This window comes from Sturnus vulgaris, chromosome 3 (assembly GCF_052056855.1).
Source record: "Sturnus vulgaris isolate bStuVul1 chromosome 3, bStuVul1.hap1, whole genome shotgun sequence".
Classification (NCBI taxonomy): domain Eukaryota; kingdom Metazoa; phylum Chordata; class Aves; order Passeriformes; family Sturnidae; genus Sturnus; species Sturnus vulgaris.
Window position 1 is genome coordinate 85,233,358 of NC_142245.1, and position 16,248 is coordinate 85,249,605.

At 38.8% G+C, this 16,248-nt stretch overlaps 1 protein-coding gene across 1 annotated transcript in view; it reads right to left on the reverse strand.

The window, feature by feature from the left end:
- KCNQ5 (potassium voltage-gated channel subfamily Q member 5) overlaps positions 1-16,248 on the reverse strand; it is a 277,602-nt gene that overhangs the window by 63,050 nt on the left and 198,304 nt on the right. Inside the window, exon 3 of the mRNA XM_014870228.2 lies at positions 7,241-7,367. Within this exon, the coding sequence (XP_014725714.1) occupies positions 7,241-7,367 (127 nt within the window). The remainder of the gene's footprint in view (positions 1-7,240; positions 7,368-16,248) is intronic.

Consider the following 16,248-nt stretch of genomic DNA (forward strand, 5'->3'; position numbering starts at 1 on the left):
TGTTTAAGAGGCTTTTGGACAATGTCCTCAGTAATATGCTTCGACTTTTGGTCAGCCTTGAACTGGTCAGGTAATTGGACTAGATGATCACTATAGCTCTCTTCCAACTGAAGTATCTTCTTTCCTTTCCTTTCCTTTCCTTTCCTTTCCTTTCCTTTCCTTTCCTTTCCTTTCCTTTCCTTTCCTTTCCTTTCCTTTCCTTTCCTTTCCTTTCCTTTCCTTTCCTTTCCTTTCCTTTCCTTTCCTTTCCTTTCCTTTCCTTTCCTTTCCTTTCCTTTCCTTTCCTTTCCTTTCCTTTCCTTTCCTTTCCTTTCCTTTCCTTTCCTTTCCTTTCCTTTCCTTTCCTTTCCTTTCCTTTCCTTTCCTTTCCTTTCCTTTCCTTTCCTTTCCTTTCCTTTCCTTTCCTTTCCTTTCTTTATAATTTCTCAATATGTTTTGCATAGTTGCTTTCAAATAACTCTGGAAAGATTCCTGCAGTAAATGCCAACGCAATTACTCCACTTAGACCTCTTCTAGTGTTTTCATTTGGGCTGACTGGGATGAGACCACGAGAGAAAGCAGAATCTGATGGACTAATGTGTGAGAGAGTTAATCACAGCTCACACAGCCAGATTGACAGATGTCTAATGTCTGACACCAAGGTATTAGCATTCCAATTCATGGTGACATGCTGACAAAGAACCCCTGAGTAATTATGGGCATTTTAGTAAAATAGAAGACACACTGAAAGTGGCTTTTGTAGTAAAGCAGTGCTGCAAGCCAGGGGTATCACAGTCCTGCGAGAGCCTACATGAGTGCCAAGGAACATTAATGTAACGAATTTAAGTAATGGGCCATTGCAAAAGCCCAAATAGTGAACACCTAGTCTAATTGGATTCCTTTGGAGCAATATGAAAATATTCCTAAAATATCAAGATTTCTGCCTAGAAAGCATAATTAACTGTTGCAAAAGCAGAACTTGTACAAAGTAGCGATTCTTCTCTGGGAGAAGCTACAGGCAAGAGCTGACCATGATCTGAAATAGGAGTTACAAAGAATGTCACACACCAAAACAATTGATCTGCAGCACAATACTTGGAAAGAAGCCAAGAAAGCTGAGAATTTTATTGCATATCGGTTATGTTCTGACATGTTATTCACATCGTTAAAAAAAATTTTAGATGCTAAGAGTGAAAAAATTTGAAAATTAAACCATTTTACTAATTTTGAGACTCCATACATTCAAGTAGGCAGATAAGTGGATTTGGCAGAATTCTGTCTACCTCTAACTTCCACACCATTGTTTATAATAACTACTTAATTTTAAATTAACAAACGTACACATACTTATGGTATCTGAGAAGCTATCTTGTCCATGGATATGATGGGAATTCAGTGCAGTGAGGCAGAAAATGAACATCAAATCAAATAAAGGCAGATCATGAACAGAAAGGTATTTGTCTAAGCAACTTCATATTCTGGGTACCTCTAGTAGCAACAAGTTTAAAGCCAGTCCCTAAAAACTGTGAGGAAAACTAAATATACACTGAAATACTGAATATATACACTGCATATATACTGAAAAGGTTGACTGCTGCTTGGTCTATCAGTTGCTCCTTATCATACATTTCCAAGCCACAGCTCATAAATAGGACTGGCATTGCAATGATACACTTTTATGTTACATAATATTTTATAATAGATAGCATTTAATTATTATTACTATTACTATTATTATCATTTTCATTATCCTTATGATTATATTACAATGTATTTTCTGAGATTCAAATATGAGAGATAAATAATAATTAGAAAGACTCCTTAAATCATACACATAATCTGGGTGAGAATGGACAAGGAGCCTCATGCTGCCTTACTCAACAGCAAGGGTAATAGTCAGCAAAACTAAATGTGAAAGGATAAAGTCCACAGATTATATTAAACAGACATTATTTTTTCTACACATTTCTAAAAACTGCATTGCCAGAACTGTCAGACATGAAGATATGCCACTAAATATTAGTTTTAAAAACCTACATAATTTGGGACCAATCTAGCCTAAAGAGCATCTCTGTTCATGGCACAGAATTCTGGCAACTGATTTTATGAGGAAATTTTGATTTGAAACCTAAATACTACTACTACTACTACTACTACTATTACTATTACTATCAGAGTATTTTCCGAAGTGAAGTGGGCAGGGTGTGTCTGAGATGAATTCAAGTTTGGCTGGCAGAAGCTCCCCAAACATGAAATTTGCTGTAACTTGTCTTTTCTAGGATTTATAATGAGATGTGATGTATGTCTTCTTGGTCAAGGATATACTTAATTACAGACCATCTCTGGGTTACTTAGAGCTCAAATTACACTAGAAAGTGGCTGTTTATATTGTTTATGATGAGCAGCAGATTTACCATCTGTCTGTATTTAAACTATATAATGTGTCTAAATACCAAGGTGACAGACACATAATGTGTCATTACACAAATATATTGAAATAATTCAAATTAAAAGTCCAGAAGATCTCGTAACACACTAGATATGGATTTGTTTATAAAGGTTTGACAAAAGTGCGATAAAGGTTTGACAAAAGTGCCACATGATGGTTCATTATCACTCTAATTAATGAAAAATAGATCCAGTAATAAGCAACAGTCACTGCTATCACTTAATGCAATGAAACAAGGTTTGCCAGCCATGAAGTTCAAGGGCCTGATTACAGATAATGGACTTAAGCTTCCTGTTGGGAATTTGGTCATTCTGTAGCCTCAACAGAATTTGAACTTTTAACATTTCCATCATGCTGTAGTTTGACTAGAGGTAAAATAGAAGCAGCTGTGGTGAAACTGCTAATGGACCAACTGAAATATATGAAATCTTTCACTTGGCTGGACCACCAGGAAGTGTAGTTGCCCTGGAGAAATGTAATATTACTAGAAGTGGGCTCAAATTTAAAGTAAAAAAATTCTGCAATAGGACTTTCCACCCCCAACTTTAAATTGAATAAAGTTTAGACACTAGAGTCAGCAATGTGCTCAGGCAGCCTGTCCTGGGGACATCAGGCACAGCATCACAGCCGGGCAAGGGAGGGATTGTCCTGCTCTGCCCTGAGCTGGGGCAGCCTCACCTCCAGTGCTGGGGACAGTTCTGGGCACCACAATGTGAGAAAGACATTAAACTATTAGAGAGTGTCCAAAGGAGGGCACAAAGATGGGGAAGGGCCTTGAGGGGAAGCCGTGTGAGGAGCAGCTGAGGGCACTTGGTCTGTTCAGCCTGGAGGAGACTGAGGGGAGAGCTCAGTGCAGGTACAACTTCCTCAGGAGGGGAAGAGGAGGGGCAGGCACTGATCTCTGCTCTGTGGGGACAGTGACAGCACCCAAGGGAATGGCCTGGAGCTGTGTCAGGGGAGGTTTAAGTTGCATATTAGGAAAGAGTTCTTCACCCAGAGGGTGGTTGGACACTGGAACAGGCTCCCAAGGGAAGTGATCACAGCACCAAGCCTGACAGAGTTCAAGAAGTGTTTGAAGTGATTTTACAGTGTTCCAATTGGAAGCTAAGATCTCACTGTGATGGTATATCCTCTGATACACATAAAGAGAGTGGCCAGAAGTTTAATTTTGTCAGGTCACATACCACCATCTGGGAGCCCATTGCTAGAGGAAGGACAATGGACTCTTCATTTATTTCAGTGTCCCCAAATGGCTTGACAGAGTGGATGCTATATATCTTCCCAATTAGACTTGTCCTCTTTTATTTTGGAGATCTTCAGGGAACTAAGGCATAGGCATCAAGTTCTTCCTGTTTTTTCAGCATCCCTGATCTCCAGAGGCTCCAGAGAGCAGTTAGAATATGCATTGCTTGCATTGCTGCTCTTCTGAGCAATACAACACAACAACATCATTCTGCAGTGCTAACAGCCAAGCTTTAGAGTGATATACCTGTGACATTTAAGATTTGCAGGGATATATACATATTTAAGTACCTTGCATGCCTGTAAGGATGTGATGCTATGCCCTTTATAATATGTACACAAGCTCATATACAATCAGAGAAAATGAAGGATGTCAGGTAACATGGGACAAAATACAAAGCAAGGTTAATACTACACTTTTATTCCCATTTTTACAGAAATAAATAAGGGTACAAAAGTGTCAAATAATTTGATAGATATAATTACTAACCTGGTAGCACAAAGTGATGATGAACTAATTTGTCAGAGTGGTGACATTGTAGGCACACTAACATAAGCACAGAGCTTTGGCTCTGCATAAAACTTCTCTTGTTATTAGGTTATTAATGGAAAAAATAAAAGCTGTTTAAATATGACCCTTGAGGCAATCCTCAAATTTGTTATTTCTAGCCCTTAGGCCATTGCCCTATGTGATTTGTGTTTAATCACAAAAAATAATCAGGGAAAAGATCTGCTGGAGATATATCGCAAATTTAATTAATAGTAAACAGAGTAAGTCTTCTAAAATATTATTGTCCCACTGTAACAATAAACTGAAAGAATAATTGAATGGATGACTAAGTAAATAATTAAAAGTAATAGGCCCAAACTGGCCATGTGCTCTTAAGGAGACCCTAGCACTGATTTCATTGAGTTCCCCCTGAAGCCATCTTTTCTCCAGGATGAACACGTATAGGTCCCTCAGCCTCTCCTCACAGGGCAGCTGCTCCAGCACTGATCATCCTCACGGCTTCACTGAACTCACTCCAGTTTTTTAAGGTCTTTCAGGTGTGGTGTTGGAGGGGGAGAATGGGGTGCAGTATCTTGGATGTGTTGTAATGAGCGATGAGTAAAGGGAGACAATCATCTATTGTTGTGCTCTGGCTAACACAGCCTTCTGACCTTTGCTGCTGCCTCACACTTGCCATGACTGCAAAGCCAAGGTGTCAGGCAAGTAATTATTTTAGGTATCAAGAGCTGCAAGATGACTTGGTTTCTCCTCAGAAGATCAAATCCGGAAAGATGCTGAACATCAGAACATCAGAAACTCCCTTCTGGGATGCTGAAGTCCAGAAATGGACTGAAGTCAATCAATAAAAGAAGAGACATGCAGAACAGCCAATGGCAAGAAATTCAAACTATTGGTTTAGTTTCCAGAATCTGCAGAACAAAGTTTCCTTTCCATCCAGTGCACCAGCATAGGAAGACATCTACATGCAATAGACTGTTGTCTACTAATTAATTCTGCTAGCAAGTGATAGAGCTCCAGGTGGGACAGAAAAGATGCTTTTAAGGCCAGAGACTGCTTACATAAAAATAGATGAAACAAGAAGAGCAGGTGAATTTCAGAGAAAGGAGGAAATACCATAATTGACTGAAGTAAACCCACCTCCCCAGGGTGATCTGTGCCAGAAGACCTGCCTGAACTCTTTCACCAACAGTAGGAGGGTAGATATGAGTAGTTTTAAGGAAAGCTCAGAAATCTCTAGTCTCCCTGTGAATCATAGAATTATTTAGGTTGGACATTTAAGATCATTGAGACAAACTGTTAACCCAGCATTGGCAAGTCCACCCCTGAACTATGTCCTAATAATCAGATCTACATCTTTTAAATATACAGAATTTTGTACAAAGAAGAACTCCTGCATTCAATTTTACTGAGAATGAACACCTCAGAGTGATGTTAATCACTGGTATGAAACTTGCCAGTTGAGTGGAGACAGGAAAGGGAGGAGACACAAAAACTGAATCAAACAAACTGCTAGTGTTTCTATACAGTGGCGTTTGGAAGAGTAGCAAAACACTCAGAAGTCAAATGGTTCTGGTAACTTCAAAATCTTTAAAGTGTTTTTATTAAACTTCTAAAGTTCTAGTAAGTTAGTTTTACTAAATTAACAGTGGTGCTTTCTTATGATTGTGTCCTGACAAAACCAGACTACTGCAAAATTTCAAGTGCACCATAAAGTCTTGGAATAATGGCAAGTCTGGTTAAGGAGTCACATGTTTTGTGATTTCCACTTTCTGCTAGGCATGGAAATCTTGGGGCAAGTGTGTGACCTGGCACAGTACCTACCCACCTCCCCTGCTGCCCAAACAAAACAAATGCCAATCCTGATACTTGCCCCTCTCCCACATTTTCATAAAATAGCATAGACGGGGTGTTTCTTTCTGAGGGTGAAACAATCTGGGGTGTCTTTCTAGCTGCTCATGCAACTTCCTCCTTTGCAGGAGTTTCTTAGTGGGAGAAAGTGTGGATTTACTAAGAAGGAAAAAAACTTGCTCCACACATTAGCCCTAACCAGCACACTAGTCTGCTGTGCCAAGGAACACTGTGTAACTGTTGTTTAGACCAGGATGGCATTCATCTGCTGCTTACACTGAATCCCATGTGTTTTATGGCTGGAGGCATATGACTCCATGTACTAGCAGCTGTAGAGATGTATGGAAGAACATATTTCCTGCCCCAGATGAGACACAATAATTGTATTGAGATACAGGCAGATGAAATTAAAGGCTGGAGAGAGGAAGGAAGCTGAGAGAGAAGTTTGGATATTGATATCCTGAAGTTTCACAGATGATCTACAAAAAGCATTTTCTCCAAACCATTAGAAAAATAATAAATTATCAGATGAGTTTGATCTTTGATTTCTGCCTTTATTGGGAAACTGTTTTCCTGCAGAATTCTTTTCAAAATAGGGTTTTGACTGGTTGTGAGCCTATTCACCATTGTCACAGACAAATTCTAAAGCAAAGAAGAGAAGGAAGAGTGTCTTGAAAAAGATGCAGAAGAAATAAAGAAGATATTGTATCCTATTCCACTGTCACTGCAGAGCTGATATGTGGGCTGTCACGCAGAGAACAGCAAAACAGGAAGCAGCAATGTTGTGAGACGATTTATCTAGGGAAGCTTTCAAACTTCTTGCAGTGTCTGATCACAGAGGTTAAATAAGAAGAACATGATATGTACACATATGTATGTACAAGATGTAGCATGTCCATTCAAAGCATACATCTCCTCTGATTATCAATGAGATCGGCTCTCAACCCCTCATTTGTCCAATATATAGGCCAGATGTATGAGGTTCATAGGAAAATGTCTTCTGGAGAACATAAGAAACACGGGCTGAGTGGTTTTTAGGGATTTCATGATTTCTATCTAAAGAAACCCTGGGCAGATGAGAGCTGACACACAGCTATCCTGGACTTACAGCTGGTTGCTGTAAACAGTCTGATTCCAATAGTTTTCACTCAGAAACAAAACAGGAGAGGGAAGGTGTTTATCTTAAAAAGAACTAGAGCTGGGACACTCACCTATTACACAGAAAGGTTTCCTTGCAAAGCGCAGTCTTCCTTGCCATCCTCGGTATCGACAACAGCACCCAGCAGACCAGATACGAATGATAAATTCCAAACCAAAGACAACAATCATGACAAATTCCTAGAAATGGCAAATAAGAAAAATGGCTGTTACAGATAACCAACATTTAAACATCAGGAATCTTATCACTACTGTTTGTGTCTAACAATCCACCTTGAGCATCTGAATATCCCAAGCCAAACATGGGATTTTGCTGCCCAGGATTCTCACACCTCTACAAGCAGCACACAGTACCCAGAGCTTCACAGCGAATGGTCTAAGCCTAACCTGACTAACATTAAGTATCAGCTAAGATTGGCTATTAAATATGAAACAGTGAAGAACTGAATAATATACAAAAATATCAGACCAAAATACTCAAAGACTTTGCATATTGAGCATCAGAGCACAGGTAATTTATACAGCTAGTGAAAAATGTTCCAAATCCACATGCATAAAATTAGTTCTTAGTTTAAAGGCTAAAAGTTTTCAGAGATATATTCTCATTGTTGCAATATGCAGGTGAAGTAACTGAGATTGAGAATCTGGGAAATCAATCTGTTCTCAGCAGTAGGTTAAGGTATGTGCAAGTGTAATTACATACAATGGGTATGTAATTGTTTGTAAGGCAATAAATGAGTGCCCACTCTAGGCATAACTTTCCCTGGACAATCTGTGAATTCAAGCCTTTAGAAATTTTGCTTTGCTTGTTTGGCCTGCCTTTTTTTTCACATTGGAACCTTTTTAAAGACTGTCTATTTTAAAAGCATCAACATGTATTTATGCCATTTTTATTCTAAAATTTTCATTTCAACAGTGAGGTCAACGGGGTTGCAGTAATAGAGCTTGGAGCACAATTCAGCTCCATACCCTAAGGAGATCTGCAGCTCAATAGTATGCAGTGATATACTACATATACACTGTATGGAATTAAAAACGTAGATATTCTTCTGGTATACCATCACGAAGTCATATGTTTTGAAATGACAAAATAAAAATCTGTATGTTCACAAAAGGAGAAAAGTACTCGAGGGACTTTCTTAAAGAGCTCATCAAGAAGAAAAGGATGGAAGTTGTGTTTTATTTGGCAGCCCAAAGTATTTCTGTGTCCAGAAGTAAGTTGTTTCTTGTCAGCCAATTAATTTGTTATTCCTGCAGGGTGAGGACAGTAAGAGAGCACTGCAAATGAATTAAATAAAGGAATTTTTGCAAGGGTAGGGTTGATCCAATATTGACTTTTCCCTAATAAACATCTTGCATACTTTTTGACTGTGAGACCCTACAACTCTACAAGCCAATGTGTCAGCTCAGGCATGAATTTACCGGAAAGAATGGCATTATTAATGTTGTGCCATGTAATGATTCTTTACTAGATTATGATTAGTGGCAGTCCACTGAAACATTGTGGACTTAATTGCTTTTGCTGTCATAGAACAATTTGAAAACATAGTATTACTTCCTAAAATGTCAGCTTGTGTAGCTACATTACACTGAAAACACTTTTAGAGGCTTCTTCGGTGTCTTCATTTTTGGTTTCTTAAATCCTGTATTGAATGTCTGAGTTACAAAAGTAGAATAAGATCCCTCTGCTAAAACGTGGCTGAAGAAAATGCCACATTTTTTATTAGAAAAGAACACATGGAAAAATGAGTGTGATTGTTTGAGCTTTTCTTTTTATTCCACTACAAGAAACTTCAACTTAATTCCATGGGCAGTGTTATTGCACAACTTCAGAAAGGATTATGTATAAAATTGAAAAAGTTCCCCATATAGTAACAATAATTCCTAATAGTTGGCTACCCTGTGGTACATTTCCTTGTAGGAAATTCTGTGTAGGCCAAGAATAAAATGGACAGGAAGCCAACTGGAAAAAAAAAAAGAATATGTATTTTAGTTATTTAACTACCACTTTTATAGTGGTAGTTAAATCATGAATTGTCAAATCTGGTTTACACATTGTTCAATGAAGCCTCTGAATTTATGAGGGTTGATGGCAGGCATCCAGGCCATCTGACATCTGATCCTCCTCAGGAAGAATTTTCTTTGGGTTAGGGTAAAAGATACTGAAGGAAAGGAGGGCTGAGAAGCATGAAAAAGTCTTTGCTTACATTAAAATCCTTTTCTTGTTAAAACTTTCATTTGACTAAAGGTTGTTGTTTCCCTGGAAAACATAGAGTGTGTACAAAGACGGGCGATATGTTTTGTAAGTACAGTGAAATTGTCCCAGGCATCTTCCAGAAGCTGATCCACACACACAGGAGTGTGTCCTCTCCTGTACTCTGGACCCTGGCAGGGCCTCTGATGGGGAACTGGCAAGGACAGAAAGTACTTAACGATCCTGGAAGCTTCAAGTCAGTTCAAATAGTATCGCAAAACTGCTGGCAGGAGTTGGAAAGAGGTAATTTTTGGGGAAAGTTTACTCTTCTGATTCCTACCAGCGCTATGCATTTTGTATTTATCACCTATACTATTGTTAGCCATTACTAGGTGCTATTCTTGCTCAGTGAGACAAAGATGAGAAAAGTTATTGTGTGCTGAAAGCACATCTCTGAGAGTCTGTGTACTACGTGGTGCCTTTGTGTATTAGCGACAGAAATCTTATTTGTCTCACACACAAAAACATATATACTAAAAAGAGCAACTTCTTGGAGATACATATATTTTGGGAAAGAAAAAGAGCAAAAAGATATTTTCTCTTTTTTTTTTTTTTGTGGATGGTGTAAGAGTTTTTCTTGAGGAAATAATGTGAAATATCTCTGTTCATTCCTTGAGAAAAAGTTACCATTCCTAGAACCATTACAAATTTATGCATGGTAATATCATGTCAAAATTAACTAAGGTTTCTACTACTTAAATAATTTTTTCTATTACTTAAACAATATAACAACTGTGATTATATTGAGCTCAAATACAGTAAATACGTCTCTGTGCACTGGGATCCTAAAGGAACTGCTGCTTTTAAAAATACTGCGTATGATTTTCTTCCACCCATAACAAGTTTCTGTAAATTTAAAAGTACACTATAAGCACTGTGCAAATACATATAATATACTATACTGTACACTACAAAAGACATTGAAGAAAATGTAGATGGGATTTCACACTTATTTTTGCACTTACTGAAATAGTGATGTTTCAAACTGATCTTTATATCCTAATGATTCCTACTTCCTCAAAGAAAAGATGATTTTGAGGGGAATAAATATAAAAAAAAATCTAAAGGGAAAGGACTTTAAAAAAAACCATAATATGTTTAAACAGAACTCTTCATAGTAGTACACACAACAGATTTGTTTTATTTTGGATTGATTTGGGTCAAAACCAGAGAGAGACATGGAATTCCATACTACTGTTTAAAAAATAATGTTTAATAGTCAGACACTCAGTCAAAATGTTAAGGCAAATCTCTGTCAGGGTTAATGCAGGCCAGGGAATGACATTATTTTTTCTTATGGCAGTTGTGAAGTTATGAGGTTCTTGGTCTTCCATGGGCAAAAATTGGAAGGATGCATCCCAAACAAGATCAGGATTTTAATTTTTATATTTCATTTGGAAGGCTTATTGCCAACTTAAGCATAAATCTAGGCTTTGAAATAACTTGGGTTTAGTTCCTAGCAATTGAAACAGAAGATCAGAACATAATTGGAAAGGCATGTGATGGAATAAATCATTAGACTTCGTGCTTTGTAGACTTGTAGACTGAAGAAATTACGCATTCCAAGTATCTCTGTCCTACATATAATAGAATGGAACATCATTAATTTTGAATTACTTATGAGAATGAGAAACAACATTTACATCAGAATGGGAAAATCTTGCACTGTTTATAAATCTGGCCCTCTTCAAAATTAAGCAAGGCTGGATTTGAACTGATGAGCAAGTTAAGATTTACTGGAAACCTAACCCTTCCCTTCCTAGGTAGAGCAGAGGTGCATTAGCCTTTGCCATTTCTTGCTTTTTCCCTATCTTGTTATCCTTTTCCAATCACAGCTGCACTTGGCCTTACAGCAGAGTTACCACAATCTGTCACTTTTTTGGCTGTTCAACCTCATGGTTAGCACCTCCCAGTAACCACTATGGCAGATGCATTGCTGGTTCAGACAGTGGAAAGTTTTTCTTCCTTCTCCAAGCACAGTTCTTCCAAACTGATGAGCTTTTCCTTCTGAAATGTTTCTGCACATGCAGCTCCAATTGTTATGGGGAACCATGCATATGCAGGAGAAGCAAGGGTGACCACTGGGGCTCACAGGTTCAGTTGCTTTTGGCTAGCAGTGTTCTCCTGAAGATTTTTACATCTGTGTGTGCCTGGGTTGTTACACCACTGGAACAACGAGGGTCACACAAATGGCAGGAAAAGAAAATAAGTGGTCATCCAGAGCAAGGCTTGTGTTAATAAAAGGTCCTGAAGGACTCTAATCAACAGGGTTGATGATTAAGCAAATCAAGCATACTTTGTACAATCCAGCACTTTCCCCACCTTTTTCTTCCTCTTATCTAATTAGGATACGTGATTTGTTGAAATTGCTTACATTAATATGCTTCTCAAGCAGATTTTAATGATAAGGATTTCCCTAAGCATAACATTTTAACAGCAAAAAAAAGTTTATAAATTAGCTTTCCCACTCTTTAGCATAAGTACTTATTAAAACTGAAAATAATTTGCTGATGATGCCTTCACTGTAGACTGTAACTTTGGGGAATTAGAGCCATTTTGCAACAAGAAAATTACCAAAGTTGAGCACTCGTGCTGATCTAGGATGCTTCTGGTTATTTTGCAATGTGTAAATGAGCTGAGGCTTGGATATAAGAAATCCACCCACAAGACAATGTCTCTGCTCTTATTTTAATTATATTTCTTGTACGGAAATGGTGATTTTAATTATGCTAAAGTCTAATGAAGTAGCACAACACAGCTGCAAACTGATACGAAGAGCTGCCTCCCTTGAGCTCATAGGAGAACTGTGTTTACAACTGACATTGTCAGAAGTCAGAGAAAAGGACAAGAACAGACCAAATGAATCCTCTGAAATAAGCTTCAGTAGGGCCACAAGTGTTTTCCTTCTGAAGACAACATCTCTTCAGTGTAGCTGCACTGCAGATCCTTATCAGGTGTAAATCAGAGAGCCTCACTACACTAACACAACAGCAGAACACGAGGAACAGTGTCATCTGATACTGCTTGGGACATATCCCCTCTTCCCTAAAATCTCGTAAACAGGCAAGTCCAGTGTTTCCAAATCATTTTGAACAGAGGGAGAATAAACATGTTCTCATGCTCTAATTTATGGCTGACTGATTTAAGTATGTCACCAGCTGCTGAAATATCTTTATGGTGACACATGAACACTTGATACTTGATCCAAATAGCAATGCTTTATTACTCATAGTCAAAGAGGATGAGATTGTTTTATCATTCAATTAAAGCAAGAACAGAACACCTCATCTTATCAACAACATCCATGTCTAAAGCCAAGAGGTACTAAGCTCTACAGCTGGGCTGTACAGTTTAAAGATGTGCCATTGGGATGTGAGGGGAAGCACTGTACTGGTCTGTTTCAATGAAACTTGACAACCATCTGGATTTTAAATAGTTATGATGCAGAAGCTGGTGTAGGACTACAGGCAATTGTGTTATACTGGCCATTTCCAGATTAAAACAAGCAGGTCAGAATATGTGCATGATCCATAGTTTAAAATAATAGTAAATTTGAACACATTTGTGTTTTTCATGTTTCAGCACTAAAAAGGGGAGATCTTTGGTCTAAACAGCTAACAAGAGTATCTGCATGTGCATACATACACTTAAGAAACTAATGTTTTAATTATTTCCAACTGCAGTTGAACAGAGGGAGAGACAGCCATAAATCTGAAAACATAACCCAGAATAGAACCTATTAGTGGCATATAAATCACAACCAGACACTTCACTTCAGCTCCCAGTGCAATATACAATAAGCATGAAGTGAAATTTATGCACCTTTTTATCTTTTATCAGTTTTATAGTGGATGTGATACTTTTAGTGCAATTGATTTTCCATATTATAATTAAGAATTTCCATGTAGATTCTACATTGAAAAGAGGATTATTGAGAAATCAAATTTGTGCCTTTTACTCAAATACACAACTACAAATCTATTGATATAATATGAAAATCCCTGTTATATGCTTAGTCCACATGTTACATATATGACTTCTGCTATCTAACCTCCTTTTAGCTTTTAATATTTATACCTGACATGGCACCCATCAGTCATGCTTCTTCTTTATTCCTTTGCAACAGAGAAAAGCTGTGAATTTTACTTCAAATAAAACCAGTTTTGAATCAGATAGTACAACCCAGCAGCAGAATTACATAGATGCTATTTATTTCTGCTTTTTATAATCTCTTATAAAGATGAGTATTTATGATATCAACACAATGTATGATTCCTACCACTGAAACTGTGCTAATCTTCCTCAGCATCCTCTGCCTCCACAGACCAACAGACTCACTTCACATCACCATCATGGGCCAACTGCTGAGGACCTGCAGGTGCCCAAAGCTCCTGGGGGACTGAATACCCTCTTTCAAACTGGGAAAAGTGCAGTGGGAAACACTGACTTCTCCAGGTCTATCCTGCTCTTTCCCAGATACTGCATCACCTTTAAACATAGTGTTTTCCAGCCATTTGCACTCACTGCTTTGTGCCATACCATTTGTTTATGTGTCAGGTCCAACCACACATCCAGGAGAATTCCATAAAGGAGATGATAGCATAAAAGTCACATTAGAGAATAATTTTCTACTTTCCAAAAATTTTTTTTACCCTTCTCTGTGCTTGTTCAGATTTTCTTTCTCTTTAGTGAGATATCAGTGGTAAATGGTCTAATTTTGATTTTAAATTTATCCTCGTATTGAAAACAAAGACGTTCAGTACAGCTGTACCCAGGCCTTCGCACTTCCTCTGTGATTTCTTCACGCATTTTTTTCTGCTGTAGTCACATTTCTGATGTCACATTAGAGGCAGAAGTTCAAGCACATGCCTCTGGTAGCAACACAGATCCAAAATTTTCCATCCAAAATGTTTGTGAAGAATTTTGTATTTTTTTGTCTGTCCAAAACAAGTGTAGAACAGGCATCAGAACTCTGAATCCTTTTATGCCCTGGCATCCCTATAGATTTTGTATTGCTGCCAGGGGTTTAGGCTAATTGTTATGGCTGGTCATGTGCATGTGAATTAACTGATAACATCTGACATGCTGTACTGCAGAGTAGGACAGTATGTTCATTCTTTTATTCTTTGGCATTAGCATGTTTGGAGTTGTTAAATGCTGGAGATTCTGCAAATGATATCTGCAGTGTTCTTTTAAAAATTACTTCTTGCAATTTCCCAATTGTCAAAGCTCATCAAGAGAGCTTCCCTAGGTGTTCATCTGTGCATGTTTTAGCCACTGGGAGACCTAAGTGCATCTCGGTTGATATATACTGAAATGTTACCAGTACCAAAAATCTTCGAAAAACAAATTTAAGGAAGTGTTTTCTGACAGTTTGCAGCTTTTTACAAGCTGGTCTTGGTAGACACTCAAACCAATCAGTCAAAAACCCGTTCCTGCATTTAGTTTCTCAAAAATATCACCTCATCAAACATTTCTGCTATTGATCAAGTATTTGGTCACAATATTTTTATTCAGTTCCTTAAGTTCTGTGAAAAAGTTGACTTGCTTCCCCTTTTTTAGTCAAATAACTGGATTTTGAGAGCCAGTATACCAAATCTTGTGTTTCACACATTATGCCATTCGCTGACTGTTTTGCAGATTTTCCTATTATTTTTTTCCAGGCTTATGGAATTTTGGTCACTTGGAAAAAGGAAACATATATATATCTTTGTGAGCCATACATTTCCTATGATCGTATCTTCATATGGTACAATTAGCCAATTCCTGTCTGGTTCAGATATGATACCAAAGTTATTATTATTGCCCTGTCCATGACATACACCCTTTTCTTAGGTACCTCATGGAAACCTAAAAGTCTAAAATGGCCAGTATTTATTATTGCTAATTCACCTTTGTAGCTCACCCACAACTCAGGGTCCTCAGGACTGAACTTTGTGTTTTTGCCTGTATTTCAATACTTATTTCACAGAATCACAAAATCACAGAACAATCTGAGTCAGAAGGGACCCACAACGACCATCAAAGTCCATCTCCTGGCCCTGCATAGCACCATCCCCAGGAGTCACACCATGTGCCAGAGAGCACTGTGCAAACACTTACTGAGCTCCGTCAGGCTGGTGCTGTGATCACTTCCCTTGGGAGCCTGTTCCAGTGTCCAACCACCCTCTGAGTGAAGAATCTTTTCCTGATATCCAACCTAAACCTCCCCTGACACAGCTCAGGCCATTCCCTTGGGTGCTGTCACTGTCCCCACAGAGCAGAGATCAGTGCCTGCCCCTCCTCTTCCCCTCCTGAGGAAGTTGTACCTGCACTGAGCTCTCCCCTCAGTCTCCTCCAGGCTGAACAGACCAAGTGCCCTCAGCTGCTCCTCACACGGCTTCCCCTCAAGGCCCTTCCCCATCTTTGTGCCCTCCTTTGGACACTCTCTAATAGTTTAATGTCTTTCTCACATTGTGGTGCCCAGAACTGTCCCCAGCACTGGAGGTGAGGCTGCCCCAGCTCAGGGCAGAGCAGGACAATCCCCTCCCTTGCCTGGCTGTGATGCTGTGCCTGATGTCCCCAGGACAGGGTTGGCTCTCCTGGCTCCAGGGCACTGCTGGCTCATGGTCAACTTTCCACTGGCCAAGTCCCCAGGTCCCTTTCCCTGGCATTGCTTTCCAGCATCCCATTCCCCAGTCTGTCCGTACACTCAGGGCTGCCCATCCCAGGTGCAGAATCCAGCACTTTCCCTTGTTGAACTGCAATTCATATGGTTGGTGATTGCTCAGCCCTCTGATTTGTCAAGGTCTCTCTGCAGGGCCTCCC